At 41.0% G+C, this 22,376-nt stretch overlaps 1 protein-coding gene across 1 annotated transcript in view; it reads right to left on the bottom strand.

The window, feature by feature from the left end:
• Positions 1 to 22,376, bottom strand: part of ROBO1 (roundabout guidance receptor 1) — a 711,324-nt gene that overhangs the window by 97,787 nt on the left and 591,161 nt on the right. The window contains exons 6-8 of the mRNA XM_056858074.1: positions 14,901 to 15,021; positions 12,607 to 12,745; positions 10,391 to 10,518 (exon numbers count right to left, since the gene is read on the bottom strand). Of these exons, the coding sequence (XP_056714052.1) occupies positions 10,391 to 10,518; positions 12,607 to 12,745; positions 14,901 to 15,021 (388 nt within the window). The remainder of the gene's footprint in view (positions 1 to 10,390; positions 10,519 to 12,606; positions 12,746 to 14,900; positions 15,022 to 22,376) is intronic.

The raw sequence follows: 22,376 nt of genomic DNA, 5'->3' as shown, positions 1-22,376 counted from the left end.
CTTTCTCCAACAAAGCCTACAAAACAATTGAAAATTGACTATTTTATTCCCTCTAAAGACAATGTAAGTGGCTTATCAGCTTTTTACTCTTCAAAAAAAATTTTTTTTTTAATTTTTTTTTTTAGATATGAGGCACTATATGTGTAGACCAATTTCTTTTTCAGTATTGGGTTGCTTAAGTTGTACACAGGGTGGGAAAGCACCTCATGCTGTTGGAACTTCTTAGAATGATTGTGGCTGGCCTATGCATGCACAGTTCCCATGTGGGACTACACAAAAAACAAAGGGATGAAAGGCGGGGTATAAATGAAGTAAATACATCTATTTTAAGGGTTAAAAAAAGTTTACCTAATACTAGAAAAACTGAGATAAAGGTCCAAAAAATAAACTTGCAACTATATTTTAACTTTCTTTACTGAACTAATTTTGTTTGCAGAAGGCACTGTTTGTATTGAAAATTTGCCAACTGTATTCTTGCCAATACAGAAAGTGCTTTAATGCAATGTAGTTAAGAACCATTGATCAACTGCTCAGACACTAAATATCTTATTTAACCTTTAGTAACAATAGGGAGATAATATATTGTACACTACATTTGTTATAAGTAAAGCCTTCAGGGATTTTGTTTCTTCCATAAGTCTCTGCACACACATGGTTTCCATTTGTTCCCAACTCATCTAAGTGACGTACTCCCATGTGTGACTTCCGTTTCTCAGACAACCTTCTCCTGGAGATACATCACTTACGATGGTCCATTTGGCAACAGTAAGGTCACGTTCTCATAGATCCATTCCTCTGAAATGTCCTAACAGAATGAGTACAGTGAGTACCTCCATTTGCAGCATGCAGGAAGGTGTGTCCGGCTGTTATGTTTCAAAAGGCATTTGATGGAGGGTAAAGTTTTTTAGCTGTGTTAACACTACATATGTGTGTGTGTAAAGTGCCTTCAAGTTGCAGCTGACTTATTGTGACCCCATCAAGGGGCTTTCATGGCAAATGAGAATCAGAGGTGGCTTGCCATTGCCTTCCTCTGCATAGTCTTCCTTGGTGGTCCCACCTACAAGCACGAACACTTCTTATCTTCCAAGATCTGATGACATTAGGCTATACCATGCCGCCTTCTCTCCCTGTTAACACTACATTCTGGCTTTTAACTACCTGTTTTAATTCTCTGCTTGTTTAACTTGTTGGACACTTGTGATGTCTATATCTTCTGCTGTTCTGTTAGCCACTTTGAGTTTGCATCGATAAGGAAATAAATGTCTTCCTTTCTCACTAGTTTTCAAGATGATTCACATGGAAGTCAGCAGCCATACTATTCAGTTCATTGGCAGAAATGTACGGTGCTTTCACAGTTCACAGTAGTAAATGTCAAATGGTACTTCCTTTAAGCTATACAATCTGAAAGGTGCTTGTGTCATTTACTTTTCTGTAAGGATGTTACTAAAGAATCACCAGATTTTGCACACTAATATGTAATACAGAATAAGTTTTTTTTTTCCAGTCTCAATTTGCCTGTCTTGTAATTAGGATCCTATGGGCAGTACCCTACCAATTTGCTCATTTAACAGTGGTGTGTTTCTCAGGTGTCTGCAGCCTTTACTAAATGCAAGAAGTTTTTTTCCATTGGCAGAAGTACCTCTTGTGTCGTAGGAAGGTACCTTTAGCCAGAGGAACATGCCACTAGCTGAATGGAATAATAGTTTATAGCCCAGTGGAAGCAAGGAATGCAAAGCAATCATTTTTTAAAGAGGAGACAAAGACTTCTGAAGAACATTCAGTGGCATTGCAATATGGAGTCTACAGCATGGCATAGGTCTAAGATATTCACCACAGTTCATGCATTATGTATATATGTTCAATGGAGATATGGATTTTTGTTGTCATTGTGAACAGTTTAGCCCCCTGCATTTTAATTTTCACTATATGCTATTCATAACCACAGACAATTTATACACAGTTTTTCCATTCAATGTATACCATCTATACAGAACTAATATTAAAAAATGTATTTTATAAGAAAAAGATCAAAACAAGACAACAGAAAATGGGATTAAAATAACGACTCATAAGAACATAAGAAAGGCCCTGCTGGATCAGACCAAGGCCCATCAAGTCCAGCAGTCTATTCACACAGTGGCCAACCAGGTGCCTCTAGGAAGCCACAAACAATACGACTGCAGCAGCACCATCCTGCCTGTGTTCCACCACACCCAATATAATAGGCATGCTCCTCTGATACTAGAGAGAACAGGTATGCATGACTAGTATCCATTCTAACTAACAGCCATGAATACCCCTCTCCTCCATGAATATGTCTACTTCCCTCTTAAAGCCCTCCAAGCTGGCAGCCATCACCACATTTTGGGGCAGGGAGTTCCACAATTTAACTATGCGTTGTGTGAAAAAAAAATACTTCCTTTTATCTGTTTTGAATCTCTCGCCCTCCAGCTTTAGCAGATGACCCCTTGTTCTAGTATTATGGGAGAGGGAGAAAAACCTCTCCCTGTCCACTCTCTCCAAACCATGCATAATTTTATAGACCTCTATCATGTCTTCCCTTAGCCTCCTTCTTTCCAAGCTAAACAGCCCTAAGCATCTTAACAGCTCCCTATAGGTCAGTTGCTCTGGTCTCCTAATCATTTTGGTTGCTCTTTTCTGCACCTTCTCAAAGGTTCAGTTTTGTATAAGCAGAAGCCATATTACGACAGAGATTTAAAATAAAATCAGGGATAAAACATTAAAAAATCTCTACCCGAATAGCGGGCATTATTTTTGGCAGTGGCTACAATAAAGCAACCCCCCCCAAAACAAAGCTATTTTGATCGCTGTAGTAGCCCTGTAAGCCCACGCATGCCAATTTCCCGGACTGGTTATGGCACCCGTGAACAGCCTACGTGTGCGCCCCTGTTCCAGCTGCGCGCCTGCCCTAAAAGCTACAGGGAAGGCTAGCGCGAGCGCCAGCGAAACTGACACGACCGCTCCTGTGTGTTCCGAGCAGCCGGCAGCTGAGAGACCGAGGCCATAGCAACCTCCAGAGAGCCTGAGAGACACCATGTTCCTGGTCACCTCTGTTCCAGCAGAAGCCATGTCAGAGAAAGCAAACAAGCACGTAGCCTGCAATTGGCATCAGTCGCTACTCTACTACCTTTTGAATTCTTAGATTCTCTGTATGTTTGTGTTGCACCATTGAATGCTTGACTACATAAACACTATTAATTTGGAATCCTTTTGCCTCTGTCTTGATTTCAAGGGTCACAGATAACCGGCTCTGGTATAGTTGGTTGATCTCACTATATCCTTTCTTTTTACCTTTTTTACCAGGGGCGCGTTATAAGCTGGCATATAAATATTGTAGTTTCCGATTGCTCAAGCTAATTTCCCCATTTAAAAAGAGCAATTCGGGTAACAGCCCTGTACACACAGCCCCTCCACACATTGAATGAATAAACAGAGAAGGCATAGTGTGCCCCCCCCACCTCTATGTACTCACTAGCTTGTGAGCATGGTGACTAAGTACAGAGGGGATGTCAATGTGTATGCTTCCTCTCTGTGGATGACAACATTTGGAAAGCAAACAGTGAAATAGTATACACTGCTTTCATGCGTAGGCACCTTGTTCACAAAACAGCGATCACACGGGGCGGGGGAGCAGCCAAGGTGCTCATGTCCGCTATCCTCCACATATGCAATCAGCGTGAAGAGGGGTTATGTGTACAGGGGTACTGATTAGTTTTGCTGGTAACTGGGTTATGGTTGTAATTTTTTTTTAAATTGTAAGTCATAAAACGTCAGCTTTTGAAAGGTCAATTCTCACAACATGTTTTACACTAAAACTCTTCTTGTCCATTTTCACCCTTGCATGATTCTTTCCTCGGCAATTATGCCATGTGGCTCCATAAAATGATCACTCTAAACATAAAACCAAAAAAATCTACAATTATTGAGAAAAAAATCATTCCGGTTGAGAAGGATTGTGTGGAAGGCCTGGTTTAAAAATGTGTCTTTGGAGTATAGGAAGAGCTCAATAGATGTAATCTGAATGACAGTGAATACAAATAAGGCACATGCTTCGAGCCCAGCATTTATTTTATTATTATTGCAGTTTGTAGCCCCTTAGGAAACATGGACTAGTAAGTAGCCTAAGTAGGATGCATTAATCCTACATATTATCATATTAAGATTCTAGCCAGGCTTGTCTTAAAGCAATGCTTGTCTTTACTACTCTCTCATGCATCTAATAAATTAATTCTGTACTTGCTTTATTGCAAAAGGCTAACCCTTGACACTTTGGCCATATGAAAACCCATTGTTTCTGGATATCCCTCTTGTTAACATGAGTTGTGATTTGAGGCTGATCAAATCTGGGGAAGAGGGAAGGATAATTTTTTTCTATTTTGTCCTTAGGTAATAATTACACCAAGAACAAATCGGGAAAGTATAAATTACTAGTTTTTTTAAAATATAAGAATTTCTCTTACCGTTACAAATTGATCACAGAAAAGAGATGGGTAGGATAGGAGAAATTTCTTCATATCTTTGAGTTCATGCCTAGTGAATAAATTGTTGACTATATCTATAGGCAGCTGGAGGAAGGAATTGTTTGTTAAAATGCAAATGTTCTGTGTGATTACTTGATGTTTACAAAATATAATAATTTGCACATTAACCCTTGATCTTTCCTGTCAAAACCATTTGAACAAGCAGAACTCAAGCATGCCAACAGGTGCTGAACAGTTAGCATGATTCAAGCATGCTAACTGGTGCTGAACAGCATTTCAACGAGTCACCTAGAAAAGCCCTACCTCACACATAACCATAATTCAGACAGTCCTTCAAAGATTCCTAATCTCACCAATAAGCTTTGTCCATAGAAGACTCTGTTACTATTACCTACTTACTTACTTAAATAATATTGCTTTTATGGCCATCTGGCCACAAGCAGCATCAAACTGAAACAACCCTTTATTACCCCCTTTTATGTTTAATTACTGCTTACAAAAATTTTGCATCTAAGAACACAATCCTTTAATCATTCTCAAATAGTAATATTTGAGTTAGTCTCTGCGAAGAAACATATGATTTATAAAATATAAACTACCCTAAAAATTTCTTCCTCAAATCCCCCCAAAAGCAACAGAACCAACTAATATGTTCCAAAGTCTCAATTTGACCATCCCCACTGTCTGTCACTATTAATATTTTCATTGCTGGGTAATATGACCTATAGTCATATCTGGAACTATAGATCTCCATTCCAGTTTTCACCTTATTTGATTTGCTTTCATACCTAGAATTCCCCTTCATCTTTTACTGAGCATTTGTTCAACACTAGCACTGTTTCCCAGTTGTCCACTCAGGACACATACCTGAACCCCAGTCTCTGCCTCCATAAACAGAAAAATATCCTTTCTGACTCTGCCTACTTGCCCCATAAGGGGAATAGAATCCTTCCCCAAAGAATGCTATTTGACTGCTTATGAGCTGAAGATCTCCTACAAGGTACAAGACATGCCTTTTATTATCAGATTTATTGCTGTCCAGCTACCTGGTGCCAGAAGCCTCCAGACTACACTTTCTGTGTGCTGTGAGGGACTCCTGAAGTCAGCTGGTACATGACTTCATGTTGGAATAGGCAATGTATGGTGTACAAAGAAGAGAAGAACCTGCAAGAGGCCGCAAGAGGATAGTTAGTTAAAGTAGTAAGGTCAGCATCTTCTCTCCTGTTAAGTGTCATTCCTCGTCTGTCTCGATAGCTAGGGCAATATCCTGCTTCTTCTCAGAAGTTCCACAGTCTCTCTCTCTCTCTCTCTCTCTCTCTCTCTCTCTCTCTCTCTCTCTCTCTCTCTCAGCTAGTGATGTAGCTAGAAGCCTGTCTTTATCTCTATTCTTTACTATCAAGTACGTTAATTCCTGAATAAATCTTCATCCACACTTTGATCAGTTTGTGCAGCTCTATTTTGTTAATCTCTCTGGCAACACTTCATGGTGAACATGCTCACTAGGCAAACGAACTCCCTCGAGTACATGTGAGGCAATCCTCTGATCAGACTGTCTTGCAGTGCACTGGTAGCTGTAGCAGACAAGTGGTAGTGGCAGACAGGTGGCAGACATTAAAACTGTCTAATTTCATGCATCTGAACAGCTCACTGAACAGTCAGTTCCCAGCTTGTGACCTGAAAGCAAGAGGTGAACAGAACTAGTGGGTGTTCAAGCATGCCTAACTATAAAGAGAAGCTGCTATGCCAAAGAGTTTTTGGACAATCTGCACACAAATGCTGCAATGGGTAAATCGATAGTCATACTCAGAAACAAAGCCAACGTTCTCCACTCCTGAACTCTAATATTTAAGAGATCTAAGAAATTTTAAGGGACGAGTCTGGCACAGAATATAAGAACGTTCTTGGATTGTTCCTTTACTGTCCTATAAAGAAAGAAGTATCCATTTGTAGCATTCAGTGAGAGTCCATTCCCTGAATGTGCAATTGCTAAGCATACTGAGTAGCCATAGAAAGTTCAGTGCAGAATCTAATTCTGTGAGAAGATAATGGATATAGATACCTTTTATTTCTTATTGGTACAAAAACAAACAAGAGTGGGTTTAGATTTTCTTAATGGCTTAGTTTTCTAGGGATAAAATGTGATTGCTTGGCAAACTGCTGAAGGATAGAAATCCATTTTCACTTCTTTTTACAATGAGATGCACAATCATTTTCTCCTTTGATGCAGGCTAAATTTCTTTAGGAAAAGAACTGGGTCAGCTATAATGATACCTTTTTAAATTCAAACTGTGAGAAGCTAGGTAACAGCTCCTGGCAAATAGGAAAGAGAACTACTCTTACTGAAAGAGAAGCATAAGAGTCAGACATTAGAACTGAAAGATAAGCACGTGAGTCAGACATTAGAACTGCTTTGAAATTTTAAGCTAAATTTACCTTAAAGAAAAATAAGGTGAGCAATGTGTCTGAAGTGCATTTATGAATGTTGAAGGGGGAGACAAGATAGGCAGCATGATCCTCCGTATAGCTGTGGTAGCAATTAATTGGATTCAGAGAACTTTGAGCCTAGTCAGGGGGGAATCCTTCTGATTTTGAGGTAGTATCTATATGAAGTCAAAATTCATTTTAAAATTGGAGGCAAACTGATGAGCGTCACAAGAAGGAGATCTTTCCACTATGATGAAGGAATGCTGAATATGCCAGGAGCACCTGTTTGGACCTCTGTGCCTCAAAATCTTGCAGGAGTTTCTCTTGCCCCCCCACCCACCCATGCTGTTTAGCATTTTACCCATACTATTTAACCTCTGATGGAACTACTAAGGATATCATCCAGATTTGCTGATGACACCCATCTCTACTTGTCCTTTTCAACTGAGTCAGGTGAGATAGTGGGCATTCTGAATCAATGTCTGGACAATGGTCTGAATGAGGACCAATAAGCCAATTCTCAGAACAGATAAAAATGGCTACTTCTGGATGATAAGGAGAATTAGGAATTGGTCATAGGGTTGTGCAAAAAAAAAATTTTCAGTAAATTTCGAGTTTGGGTTTATTGGGCTGATTTTTTTCAGTAAACCCAGAATAAGCCGAATACCCATACTGATAAATTCAGTATTCAGCTTATTTTCAGGTTTTCTGAAAAATTCGGGACCATTTTAGTCTATGGGGATTTTTTTCAAAGCTCCTGGGGGGGGGGGGACCTTTGGAGGTAGAGTCCCTAAATTTGCAGTATGGCTGCAAATGACTCTTCTTAGATGGTCACCAAAGTTTGGTGAACTTTGTGATGGGGGGGTCCAATTTTATGGGCCTGCAAAGGGGTCGCCCCCATCCTTCAGGCATTTGCAAGCCGAGCTATCCATTGGTTTTCAGGTTCAAAAGTTTAGCGTTGCAGAGGATTGATGAAAAGAGCCGATTGCCTGGCTGGCACCTCAAAGTATGGGGACTGCTTTCATTTCTGGGCCGCTCTGCATGAGGTCCATGCAAATTAGCTTCCAAATGGAGAAAAAGGCTTAACTGCAAGAGAAATAAGGCACGGAAAACATTCTTTTTGGTGGCAAATGACATTCTGTGAACAGTCCTTTATTGTGGTCATGAAAAATCTGATTCCAAGAGATGGTCACGGTGTGGGGAATGAAGCCTCTAATCAGGGCGACCTTCAGTGTGAGAGCAGGTTTTCACGGGGGGGGGGGGGAGATTGGAGCCAGCTGAAGTCTCAGTCATGGGGGCTGTCTGAAGGAGATTGCTCATCTGTGTGGATGAAGAAATCTCCTTCGGAAGCCTGATGGTAAGCAGCTGTTGAAGCTGGCTCTTTTTAGTTGGAGCGTATATCCCTCCGGACAGGACTTGGTGTGCACTGCCTTTTAAAAAACACTTATGCTTGATGCAGATCAACCCACTGAAAGGGTGGTCAGACCAAGTTGGCTCTGATTACACGATCCCCATCTCAAAAGGGCCCCAACTATGCTCCCCCAAAAAAAAACCAGTCAAAAAAAAAGAAAGAAAGAAAAAGGGGAGAAAGCACAGAGCCATGCCTCTGACCAACCCTAATTGGCCAGTCTGTTCTGGACAAGACTGCACTCTCCCAAGACTGCAGCTTGAAATAGTTTTACGTCTAAACATGCAAAATAAAGTACTCACCTATGTGTGTATAGTACGTTAGTCTAACTTTAATTGATGTATCAGCTATGGAGTTTCCTTGATAAGCTTCACCTGGCCACAGCTGAAGCTCTGATTTCATCCAGACTGGATGACTGTACTCAACTATGTCTTTACATACTAGTAAGAAGCTTCAGTAAATGAAAAATGTGGCAGATAAATCAGGGGAAGTCTTACTGATTCTGGGTAGAACTTGAGGATGGGGGCACAGAACCATGTAAACCATACTAAAAAGTTGTGCAAAGCATTTTTGTTGGGTATAACCTTTTTCAAACATCATTGAAAATATTGGCTATGTAGTATAAGTGATATAGTACTGCAAACTACATTCATCACCTTAATGTTTCAGGTATGAAGACAAAAACATCGTTAACTCAACAATTTACAAAAAATTTCAATCGGCAATCAAAATCAGTTCTAAAAAGTTCTATTAGTTCATTTGAAGAAACTGTTTTGAACTGAAGAAGCATTTGAATGAAAGAAACACAAATCTTATGCGACCCCCGAGCAGGAAAGAAAATACCAAGACCACGGTTACACAGCCCGGATAACCTACAAGAACCAACAAATCTTATTCATTTAGGATATTTCTATACCACCATGTCTTGCTCAGGGAGGCTTGAATTTCAGATTCAAGTCTCACTGTGTATTTTCTTCTAAACACAGAATCATCCATCATAAGAAGAACCAACAGCCCATCTAGTCACCTTATTTATTAAACACAGCCAGCATTGCCCTTGCGTCTTACCACAAGCAACAGAAGCAGAGAAGGCACCTTACAAAACCAACGAAATTACTTATTCATATTATTTTATCTATCCTTAACCTGTTTTTTCCTGCTTTAGCCAGCCCAGTAAACAATAAGTTCAGTACAAAACACATTGACTTGAACAGTCACAAACAGGAACAATGTTGAGAGAAGTTTATCAAAATAAATTTAAACTGTTTTTGTAAAATCCACATATACTAGAATAGGGAACAAGATGGAAGATCATAGCCATTAGATGAGGGCAAAGGGGTATGACATCACTGTTTGCCTTCTAGCCAGGAAAGGAAGCAAGGAATTATCTGAAGAGTGAACATCTGGAATGTATATATAACTCCAATGACAGATTTTCACACATACTCATTCAATGAATTCTGCTAGACTTTTTACAGGGCAAGAAAAAAACAGTAGTCCTGCGATCTGTTTTCACATATTAATATGAATGATTATGAGTAACTCCAGTGATTTTATGTAATATCTTAAAGAAGGCACCTTGTCTTGAAAAACAAAAGCGAATCTACAGAGTTGTAAGGAAAAACACTGTATCACAGTCTGAAACACTAGTAAAAAAAATATAAGCTCAAATAAAAGTGCACAGGCACCACAAAAAAATTCTGTTTTGAATCAGCCCTTCATAGTGATTCTGACGAAGTTTTTTATCAATTGGTTAATCCTTAAGGAATTCACATTACTAATAACTTCTAAGAGCACTGGTGTACAAAACACTTTCATTTTCCATTTCCATGATAGGTCATAACTCTTTCCACCCACTGAAAGAAAATCGTATTTGAAATGCTTCAACAGTTCAGCTGAAATTCAGCAATCAAATCAGAGTGACCTTTCTTTTCTTTTCTTCTTTTTTTGGTAATAAGTTCCTGCAGTAAATATTATTTATGTCCAAAAAAATTACTGCTTAAAAACCCATTTTTTCCTTCTCAGAGTATAAACAGTATTTCAAATTAATTCTTACCTTGAACTGTTAGAGTTGCTGATGCTTCTGCTTTTCCAACCATATTTTCTGCAACACATGTATAAGATCCCATGTCTCCTGCTGTAACTTTTCGGATTTTCAAGGTGTGGTCATCACGGATTTCATATCTAAACCAAAGAAACAGATTCCTATTAGACTAATTCAGACTCCTCCTTTGTCTCAGAATGCACCAGGGTACCAAAGTGACTGCAGGCAATCTTCAACAGTGCATTGCAGGAGGCTAGAAATTGTGTGAGGGGCAAGAAGTAGAAGAATAGTTGTTTTTTATATGCTGATTTTCCCTACCTTTTAAAGAGAATCAAACCGTCTTACAATGTTCTTCCCTTCCTCTCCCTACAACAGACAGCTTGTGAGGTAGATGGGGCTGAGAGAGCTCTAGGAGAATTAGCCCAAGGTCACCCAGCTGGCTTCATGTGGAGGAGTGGGGAAACTAACCCAGTTCACCAGATTAGAGTCTGCTGCTCATGTGGAGGAGTGGGGAATCAAACCCAGTTCTCGAGATTAGCTTACACTGCTCTTAACCACTGCACCACACTGGCTCTTGTGGTGTATGTGTGGTGTCATTTTTCTCTAAGAGTTCAAAAGTTTATCAGAAACACAATATGCACATGCCTTGGAGCCACAAAACATTATATTGTAACTTGAAAGTTCTGGATATTGTGCATAAGGACAACATAGAAGCAAAGGAGGTGGACCTGAAAAGTACTAGTTAAGGCTTATCTCATTAATAGATCCAAAGTATTTTAGGGTATTAGTACCATAGTAATGCCACTGATGGCCCAGGCTACCCCAATCTCGTCAGATCTCAGAAGCTAAGCAGAGTCAGCCCTGGTTAATACTTGGATGGGAGACCACCAAGGAAGGCCAAAATCGCTAGCAGAGGGAGGCAATGGCAGACCATCTCCTCTCCTGTCTTGCCTCGAAAACCCTTTCCAACGCAGTGACACTGATGTTGAATGGATATACACTTAACTCCTTTTTTGATAAATTAGCTGTTACAGGCAATAACCTCAATCCATAAAAGTTCAATTAATACTATCTTTGTCAAATCTCTTCCTGTTAGTTTGGTTGTTTATTTCAATAATTTCCCCACCAGAAAGGAAAACAGTGCGATCAGGCCAGAGTTGCTCATGCACAATTGGATGCTACATACAACTTGTTCGTCACAGAATACTTGGGAGGATTTTTTGGAAGATGCAGGCATGATTTTGCCCCTTCATTAAAATATAGATATGAGGACAGAACAGCAAGCCACATGTAATACCATTTCTAGATGCACTGCTTCTTCCTCCCATATGTATGACTGAGTTTCCAGGGTGGCTTTGCTAATTTGTAGGAGATCCTACAGGAGGACATTGCTCATATTTTAACTATGTGGTAAATTTTTAGAGGGGATGATCATACAGAACACCTACTCTGTGTGTCCACCACACTAAGAAAAGGATCACTGTTTCTGTATGGATTAGAATTTAAAGGAAAATAATACATTGGATTTATGGGCAACATTTAGATACACAACAAAAGGAGTTCCAAATGGTAATAGTATTACTTTATCTGTTCAGAGAAAAAATACTATATATGAAACCGGGATGTCTGAATAAGGAAAAAAATCCTTTTATTAAACATACTGTATTGGATTCAGCCAGCCTTTTAGCTCGACCTCACCCAATTCATTTTTATGGCACTCCCTGCTCCTCATGACTGTTTTTCCAAGCAAAACCCTCGATGCTTTTTTTTGGTGAACCCTTATCTCCAGGTTTTATCCAAATCATTCTCTTTTACAATTTTTTTTCACATTGGTTGAAAGATGTGAACTGGGAGTTTTTAAAGAAGACCTTTAAAATAATACATTAGCATGAATTGTCTTTCATTGTTAGGACAACTACTTAATATTACTACAATACATTTTATTCATTATTCCATTAACAGTCATACAACATTATCTGAAGTACGGAATTAGTCACGACACACAACATGATTTTTTTGCTATGTTTGACATTATCACAGGCTATTAAACATTGCAGTTCAAACCATTATTCTGCCAATCATTTTCTAAGAAGAGAACCTTAGTTACAATAAAAGCCTAAGAAATGTTACCAGGGTCATTATGACCTGTTCAGGACATGGACACACAGCAGGTTATAAACCAGTAGCACTCTTACTTTTTTACAAATGAGGACTAAAGCTTACTGTACCTTGCTTTAGGTAGTTCTCCATCATCCTTTCGCCATCTTACTGTAGGAACTGGATCACCACGTGCTTCACACTTAAACTCTGCACTGTCATCCACAATTACTGCCAAATTACTTGGCCTTTTCACAAACGAAGGTCTTTCTAAGGAAATAAATGTGAAACAAAGATGGAAGAAACGGCAGATACTCTGCTCATTCTAAGAACTCTGTTTTTACAAGACAGTTCCAAGAGACAATTAACTAGAGGATCCCATGAAGAAGTGATAGCAAAACATGTTGGGGACACATTTTTATAGACGGCATTACAGTGGCTTAATAAGACATATTTTTATATCACTTTTCATTGCACTGGTAGCTTTTTGCCTTTTTCTGCCATTTAGAACAAAATGAATTTTGTAACTTGAAACTGCATAACTTTTCATGAGAAACAGACTTTTTCTGAGACTGCAGTGACAGAGCATTCCTTAAGGAATACCTCACTTCAAGTAATTATAAACAAGTGAAAAGTATCTCTTAATACTGAGAGAAGGCTATGCTAAATGGATTTTTCTGACAAAATATTTCCAGATGACCCCAGTTGTGCTTGGCCACACTAAGTGATATGGAGAGATGAAGAATCATGGATTGCTGGACTTCTGATCTGATTGTGTTCTTCATTGCCTTCAGAAAGAATGGTAGATTTCATCGGAGAACCCAAGAGGTTGGCAAAACAGAAGATGCCATAGTAACACACTGCATTGATGCTGTGCCAATTTATTTAATGTATGCAAGAGAAGTAACTGCTGCGATGTTAAGTCCACAGAGAGAGTCTGTAGTATCATGATGCTGCAAGAACCAAAGTCACATACAGCCAGATTGCACCAGATATGCATACATAAGGGAAGGCCCTAGAATAGTGTGCATGCATAATCAGGAAGACAAGAGGTGCCTTTCCTAAGACACTGACACAAGCAATTCTGGAAAACAACCATGCCTGATATTGTATAACCACAATGGTTCTGCAGACTCTGTTCAAATGACTTGGAAGGCACTTGTCTAGGGCACTACAGACATGCTATGCGAACACTGATTTTGTCTCCTTGGAAATGAGACTGGGCGCCAATGAGACTGGGCGCCAAAGTAAGCACAATGTGTGGAAAAACTGAATCCATGCCTCTCATGCCACCTTACTACCATACCTGATCAAAGGAAAAATAGAAAAGGTCCAGAGTAGAGGTGAGCCAAGTTGGCCAGTGTTGAATCATAGAGTTGTAAGGGACCATACAGGCCATCTAGTCCAACCCCCTGCTCAATACAGGATCAGCCTAGAGCATCCCTGACAAGAAGTTACATGGTTTAAGGGTCCACCCTGCTGGGATGGTCCTTGAGCCTCTGACAGGTAACTTGGGGAACACTTAGAATGTAGAAGCTTGGTTTTAACTAAAATATGGCAGTAGGGTATTTGGGAGGCAAAGCCTGTTTAAAATTAGAACAGCCATAAACTAATTACAGTGCAATCTAATGAGGGAGTTTCATGGGGCTACCCAGCTATTTTGCAGACATAACTGGATGCCTGCAAAGTGGCCCGCTCCCAGGGTGAAAGGACTTTGGAAGCTGCCTAAAGACAGCTATGCTCCCGGGAACACTCCCCTGGATGCCAGCGCAGCCACTTGCCCCGGAAAAATGCTTCTGGGGAGGCAGCACTGGTGCAGGAGACTCACTCTGCTGTGCAGCTCCCCAGACCAGCATGAGTTGCCCAGCACCAGTGTCGATGCCACTTTGTACATGGATGCCAGTGCTGGAGTCCCGCTGGCTCCTAAAAAGCAACCCCCTTCAGGATTGCATAGTTAGACATGTTCCTGCTCAGTGTTCATTGTAGGCCAGATACTGAAAATTAAAACAATCAGATGCCCAAAGAAAATAAGCAGAAAAACTACAAGTGCTCAGATTTCTTCATGTTTACAAAGCTTTCCAGCAAATTACTTTTACAAAGAAGCACATAATATAAAACTACCATTATTAGTAATAAAAAAGAAGCATTGCTTCTAAATTCTAAACTTAGCTCAATGTTTGACTTAAGAATTTTGTGCTGTAGCTAACCAGTTTTTTTGCTGGTGAAAAAGGAAGGAAGATTCCCCTTTAAAAGCACCCAAAAAGACTGTGATGGAGGTCATGGAACACGCATGTGGGATGGGAGCTGTGATAAGGCAGGGAATTGGATGAGATTGAATGGGGGTGGGTGGGGGGGAAACTGGCTGGATCCAACTATTAGTTTTACATTTCTACTGACAATATCTTGAAGATGAAACTCTCCTTACCTAAAACTGTAAGCTCTGCCACTTCACTCTCCCTTTCTCCCACCATGTTTGTTCCAACACATACATATTTGCCAGCGTCACTCTTCCTAGTATAGGTGATCATCAACTTTCCTCCTCTGATCTGAAACAATAAATAAATCAACAGTAATTTAAATAATTTATTCATGAAGCCCTGAGGCAAGATAGATCAAAATACCAACACACAAAAGAAAAGGATAAATGTAATATATATATATATATATATATATATATATATATATATATATATATATATATATATATATATATATATATAAAATCTAAAAGCATCAATACCACAGAAATATGGTTTCTAAAAGAAGCATTAAAAAAAATAAGTATGGAAGATGAGTGACTTAACTTAGTGCCAAAGTTAAGAAGTGGAAATTCCCCTTGTAGTCTCTGATCAAAATCCTAATATTGTACACAGCTCTACGTGTATGCTGTACAAATAGTGCTAATTAACTTAAATTTCTCTTTCTGAAAATCTCAGCTCTTTTTTTTAAAAGGAAACTTCCATCAGTTCTGGCTGCTAAGGTAGATTTGAGAATATGCCAACACCTGAAGGGACAGCTTGGAAAAGGAGAGTTTCAGCGGTTATGGAACTGGATACCATTGCTCGACGAAGCAGGAACAAGTATGCAAAATGAGGAAATATTAATATTAGGAAATTTTGTACCATTTCCAAATGTAGCATTTCAAACTGCAAGCTACCCATTAAGCACAAAGGAATGTAAAACAAGATTTAGCAGCAGGGTGGAGAAACAAAATCATATTTCTGTAGTGACATTTAGTGCACAGATACTAAAGCAACTATAGTCTAAGCTTCCACATTCCACACCCTGGCTTCCATATTCTTTTCTCACCTTGCTGTATGGAGAAAATAACAAGCAATGTGGACTATACCATCTATCCATTTATTAGTTAATTTATTTATTTAATTTCTACCCCTCTTCCCATAGCGGACTTGGGGCAGCTTACAGCAATTAAAAAGGCAATAAATACCGATACAAATACAAATAAATGTGATAAGTATAGAACAATAAAGCAGGATTCTGGAAGATCCCACAGGTTCCAGAGAGAGGGGGCAACCACTGGAAATGCCCTTACCCTGGTAGTTGACAAGCAGACAATTCATGGGCCAGGCACCTGTAGAAGGCCCTGAGATGATGTCCTAAGGAGGCAAGGGGGTAATTCCGGGGGAAGCGGTCCTGCAGGTAGGACCGTCTCAGGCCATTTAGGGCTTTATTTAGGGTCAACACCAGCATTTTGAATTTGCACCAGCAGCTGACTGGAAGCCAGTGCCGGTGCCAAAATATTGATGTTATATGAACAGACCAGGGAGACCCAGTCAGTGATCTAGCAGCTGCATTCTGGACCATCTGAAGCTTCCAAAGCATCTTCAAAGGCAGCTTTACCTAGAACATGGTACATGGTCTAATTTCGAGGTCACATGGATCACAGTGGCAAGGTCAGAGAGGGACAGATAAGGAGCCAGCTGGTAGGATTGGCGGAGGTGAGGGTAAGGGAAGAATTCAGCCACACCCCTATGCTCCTAGTGGAGTCCATTGCAGAAAACTGGACTTCTCCAAGAACAGGTAAGGCAGATAAGGTACTGTTCCTATTTACCGTATATTCTCGGGTATAAGCCGACCCGAGTATAAGCCAACCCCCCAAATTTGAGGCCAGAAAAGGGAATTTCTTATTGACCCGCGTATAAGCCGAGGGTCAATAAGAAATTCCCTTTACCGGCAATGCTGCGCTCTAAAATGCCGGCCGCCATTTTAGAGCGCAGAGCCCCTGCCCCAGGTCGCCCTCCCGCCGCCTCCCAGGCCCTCCCGCCCCACCCCACCCCACCCCACCCCCAGTGCCATCCAAGGGGGGAGGGGGAAGAGCCCCTGAACCCCCTACTTACTGGGAGACGCGGTGAATCGGCGGCGTGGCCTTCCTGGGCCGGCAGGAGGCCTTTCCAGGCCCCTGCCGGCTGGAGGAAGGCGCTTGGGCGCCTGGGCGGCGGCGGAGCAGCCAGCAGGGACCTCCTGCCGGCCCCTCCAAGCCCCTGCAAGCAGGAGAAAGGCTCCCGGGCGCCTGGGCGGCGGCAGAGCGGCCGGCAGGGACCTTCTGCCGGCCCAGGAAGGCCCCTGCCGGCAGAAGAAAGGGGCCCGGGCGCCTGGGCGGCGGCGGAACAGCCGGCAGGAACCTCCTGCCGGCCCCTCCAGGACCCTGCCGGCAGGAGAAAGGCTCCCGGGCGCCTGGGTGGCAGCAGAGCAGCTGGCAGGGACCTTCTGCCAGCCAAGGAAGGACCCTGCCGGCAGAAGAAAGGCGGCCAGGCGCCTGGGCGGCGGCAGAGCGGCCAGCAGGGACCTCCTGGACCCGGCCGGCAGGAGAAAGACTCCCAGGCGAGGCGGCAGCGGTAAGTTCCTCCCTCCTCCTATCGTATTGACCCGTGTATAAGCCGAGTTCGGCTTTTTCAGCCCTTTTTTTGGGCTGAAAAACTCGGCTTATACACGAGTATATACGGTAAATGGGAAATTTTCCTAGTGATGTGGTCTATACTCCTTTTCAATCTAAATTCTGTATCAAAGAAATTCAATGGTCCAGCAACCTGATGTTTCTAACTTAGCTCATATTTACCAAAGTACATAAGAAGGTGGGGAGATGCCTGCCCAAGTTTGAATAAATCTAACAAGTAAGATTTCCTTGTTATTTGGAGTAGGGGAGTGATTCTTAGTTGGGTGAAGAATCTTTTCAAAGACTAAAAAAAATGTTTAGGTTACAGACAAGTATACCTCTAATTCCCAACTTGTCAGTGGCAGCAAAAAGGAACCCTAGATGAGCTGGGAGGCACTCCCCATTTTATTTATTTCATTTATATCCGCCTTTCTCCCAAGTTGGGTCCCGAAGTGGCTGACATAATTCTTCCCTCCATTTTATCCTCACAACAACCTTCATAAATAGGTTAGGCTGGGAGTATATGACTTGCCCAAGCTTACCCAGCAAGTGTTGCAGAGTGTGGATTCAAATCTAGGTATCCCAGTTCCTAGTCCATCACTCTAGCCCAGGGGTCGGCAAACTCATTAGTCAAAAGAGCCAAATATCAACAGTACAACGATTGAGATTTCTTTTGAGAGCCAAATTTCTTAAAACTTAAACTATATAGGTAGGTACACTGTTTATTAACTTAATAAACTTTAATTAAAGTTTTAAGTCTTAATTAAACTATAGGTACACTGAATAAAACTTGATATCATACTTAATAGTGATCTTATTTATTGATAAAAATTAAATTCTAAGTCCCTGCCATTTCCCCCTCCCCATCCTCGTCTGGAGGCCTGGTCTACCGCCATAAAAGACTATTGGTGGACCTGGCCTCCAGATGAGTCCCATTGGGAGGCCAGGTCTACCCATTGGCTTTCTTGGCAGTAGGCCTGGCCTCCGGAGGCCCATAGAAGCCAATTGGTAGATCTGGCCTCTGAAGGGGGATTTTCCCCTCCTCGGAGTCCAGGTCTACTGCCAAGAAAGCCAGTGGGTAGACATGGCCTCCCAATGGGACTCAGCCGAAGGCCAGGTCTACCAAAGGAAGCCCGCCCCACCCAGCAGCTGATAGGCGGGGGGCAGGAACCGCCGAGCCGCCCGCCCAGCAATCGCACGACTAGAGGGGAGGGGAGGCTTTAGCCTCCCAACCATTGAGGGCAAGGGAAAGGGGGACCCGGCCATTCTCCACGGCGGGGGGGGGGAGACAGCGCGCCCACTCTCCCGCTCTCTCTCTCAGGCGTGCCGGCGCGAGCGGGCGCAAGAGCAGGGGCTCCAAACCAAGTTCGGAGAGCCGCACTCAACAGGCCAAAGAGCCGCATGCGGCTCTGGAGCCACAATTTTGAGACCCCTGCTCTAGCCCCCACACCACATTGGTCATGATACAATGATGTGCCTGCAGGAATAACTTTACCAAGGATATTATTTTGAGAGTTCAAATGTCCAGTTCCAGTGCAAAAAGAGTGCCTGTATGCAAATGAGCATTTAGAGGTAACCTGATTATAACTTTCGGCATATCTTCAAAGCAGCTGATAAGTAGTAAACTACGGACAGAGTAACCACCTTATCATTACCAGACAGCAGATAAAGTAGTAGTAATGAGAACATACAGGAAAGTGTGAAATCAATGGAGTAATCAAAGATCTTATAGAATAATATAAATCACAACTGAATAAAAAATGGATAAGTGTTTCTGTCTTTGTCTTTCCACACAGGTAGACTCACTGCCAGTTAATTCCTTGAGGGGTAAGGCATTATATCTGGCCAAGAAGAAAAGTCTTTGAAAAGTTGGAATTGTTAAGAATTCAAGATAATCTGGGAGCACTGGAAAAGATGAGGTGCTCTGTCCCCAGAAGGAGGGTGCACATTTCCTTCCGGCATCACCACATAGTTCAAGATGGTCCCTTCTTTCTAAATCCATGAGTGTCTTATTCATTCCTAAAGGGAGGTCTAAGGGAAAACTTGGATAGGAAATCTGTAAACGTGAAAGTCTTTCATCTACTATCTTTGTCCAAGAGGACACAAAAGGGTCAAGCTCAGTCCATTTTAAAAGATCAGGAAGAAAATCCTGAAGAAAAATAGGATTTTTTTTTAAAAAAGGTCTGACTGCTTGACTTTACTAATTCCCCAGTCCAAATATTTGTATTATTCCCTTCGATAAATTTCATTTCTGCTTTCACTCTGTTCAGACTCTTAGGTGTTCCTTCCAGTCCGTCCAGGCACCTTGCCGCTGTGGTGAAGATCTTCTAGCTCTTGTGTGGTCTGCTGCCTAAATTAGAGGGGATCTTCAAATCTGATGTGGAACCTAAGCCAGAAGCCGCTTTACTTCAGGAGAAAAAAGGCAGAAGGAAGGTTTGCTTCCTTACACTCAAGATTATTTTAGTGTAGATTTGGCCTTGAATTGGAAAATGGTTCACATATCTATAGTATTCATGTATTTCCTAACTATATTTGTTAACACTTCCTAGGTCTAATTCAGTAGGACTTTATATTCCTATGCCTGCATCAGCACAATTCATAGGAATTCATCCTCAGCAGCAGTTCAAAGTATTCCCCAAGTACTAGGTTATATTTTTACACTGTTCTACATAGTTGGAACAGCGGTTTACTGAAATATTTTAATCAAAATATTGCTAGTTCATTACTATATGTAAGCAATCCAGGTTTAAAACACTATTCAAAGCTGTTATTTAAGGCAATGATCAATATTTTAATATTAAAGGACACAATTGTCAAAATTCTCATGTTGTATCCAGTATTTCCACAGAAGAATTGTAATTTTCAGTGCTTATCTTTCAAAGCCCAAAAGCCCATTCGTACCACTCATATGGAATAGCTAATAATGTGACTTCCTGGGTTTTATATATTCTCCAACTTCCACTTCATGATTCATTTCAAAGTTAACAAAGCTGTGCACAGAGGCTTAAGATCACAAATGATAATAATTCAGACTGAGGACTGAAGCACATGTGGTAGAAAAAGTAAGATTCCTATAAAGCTGCATTAGGCAGCCTAATATGATCATCAGCTGGAAGGAGCATGCCAACAATGTGAAGTACTTTGGTAAAGCTGCCTACAGCGAGAAATCTATCCCTGAAAACCTGACATCTTGAGGAAGTTAGGACTCTTATTATCACTGCAAGACATATGCACACAAAGATGACAGTCAGTTATTGAGATAGATGAACATGCACACGTAATGTATAACGTATTGCATACAAATCTCATTTTTTGCCTTTGGCACAGATTGTTTGAGCACAAAAACAAAAAGTATGCCCTTTATCATCCTGAAAACTAACAGTGCAGAAATTTCAAGGAAGATTTGAGACATGGAGAAAGGAACATTAAAGGTGACTAGCTAATACATTTTTTAAACAAGTAGAATGCATTTTCATGTTCATTATATCAAATAGAAGCGTATTCAGCACACATTTAAATTTAATGGAATCAATTCAATGAATGTTTTACCCGCAGGCACACAAAGTCATACAAGATATTTCTTCTGAATAGTTAAAAGTGATCTCTGTTTTTGGGGAGAATTTTCAACTCTGTCCCCTTTGTGCAGATTTGTGGGTGTTTTTAGAGGGGTTATGCTCAGTGGCATGCTTTGCATGCATAAGGTCCAGGTTCAATCCTCAGATTCAATTGATGAATTTCATGTTTAGACTTGGGTCCCATCCCCAAGATATCTCATTGTGTATATGCAAATATTCCAAAATACAGAAAGATCTGAAATACAGAACACTTCTGGTCCCAAGCATTCCGGATAAGGATATTCAACCTGTACGTACTTTTTACTGTTTACATTCACTATAAAGTGATTACAGGCCTTTTCTATCTAACAGATACAAAATCATATATCATAGATGAGATGATTAAATGTTTCCCATGGTTGAAAGCAGAATTTAAGAGGTATTTCCTGGCATTTAATCTAAGTCTGCTTTGTTTCTATTCATGTGCCTTAGGGTTCACAGGAGACAGTAATTCTCCTAAGTGTTCCTCTCCCTCCAACACACTCCCCAGAAATGATGTGTCTGTACACAGTCCAACCTCCTTCCAGGCATATAAGTTAAAATTAAATATGAGAAGTAAAAAAGATGTCTCATGGAATTTTGGTGGCAGCAATAATCAGAGGTGAATGTAGCAGGAAATAGGGACAGTAGTGTAGCTCTCAATAAAAATATCTTTTTTTTTTGCCATCAAGTAACAGCTGACTTATCGTGATCCCATAAGGTTTTCAAGGCAAGATAAGTTCAGTGGTGGTTTGCAGTTGCCTGCCTCCATGCTTCTGGTATTCCTTGAAGGCTTGCCAGGGTCAAGGCTGAGAGTGTGTGACTGGCCCCAGGTCATGCAACAAGTTTCCATGGCAGGGACAGTGGTGTAGCTCTAAATAAAAATATCTTTCTACACTTCTAAAAATGAAAATCAAACTAGGTTGTTCTTTTGTGGATAGTGAACTGGTATCTCCCTTGTCTTTTATATAGTGTGATAGTTACTGGCTCTTGTTTAAGTTTAATAGCCTGTGATTCTAGAACTTTGGACACATCTCACAACTCCCTAGTTATATGGTGGAAGCAATTATTTTGCAGTTCGAACCTGACCAGAGAAAGAAAACAGAGTAATTCAGGAAGACCTAGCAAGTAGGGAACTATCGAAGAAACTACATGAGATGTTTTCAAAGAGTCCAGTGCAAGTTCCCCAGCCCTGACTTGGCTATCCCTGTAGCCACACAGCAGCTGTAAGGAACATCCATTTCAACCTCTGTAGAAGCCCAGGAAGAAAGTAGATTTCTTTGAAATGTGGTATTGTAGTAGATTGTTACAAATACCCTGGACCGCCCAAAAAACCAAATCAGTGGGTTTTAGATCAAATCAAGCCTGAACGGACCCTAGAAGCTAAAATGACTAAACTGAGGCTGTCGTACTT

The sequence above is a fragment of the Euleptes europaea genome, chromosome 12, assembly GCF_029931775.1.
Source record: "Euleptes europaea isolate rEulEur1 chromosome 12, rEulEur1.hap1, whole genome shotgun sequence".
Classification (NCBI taxonomy): domain Eukaryota; kingdom Metazoa; phylum Chordata; class Lepidosauria; order Squamata; family Sphaerodactylidae; genus Euleptes; species Euleptes europaea.
The sequence above is the reverse complement of the archived record's forward strand: the minus strand, read 5'-3'. Positions and strand labels throughout refer to the sequence as shown.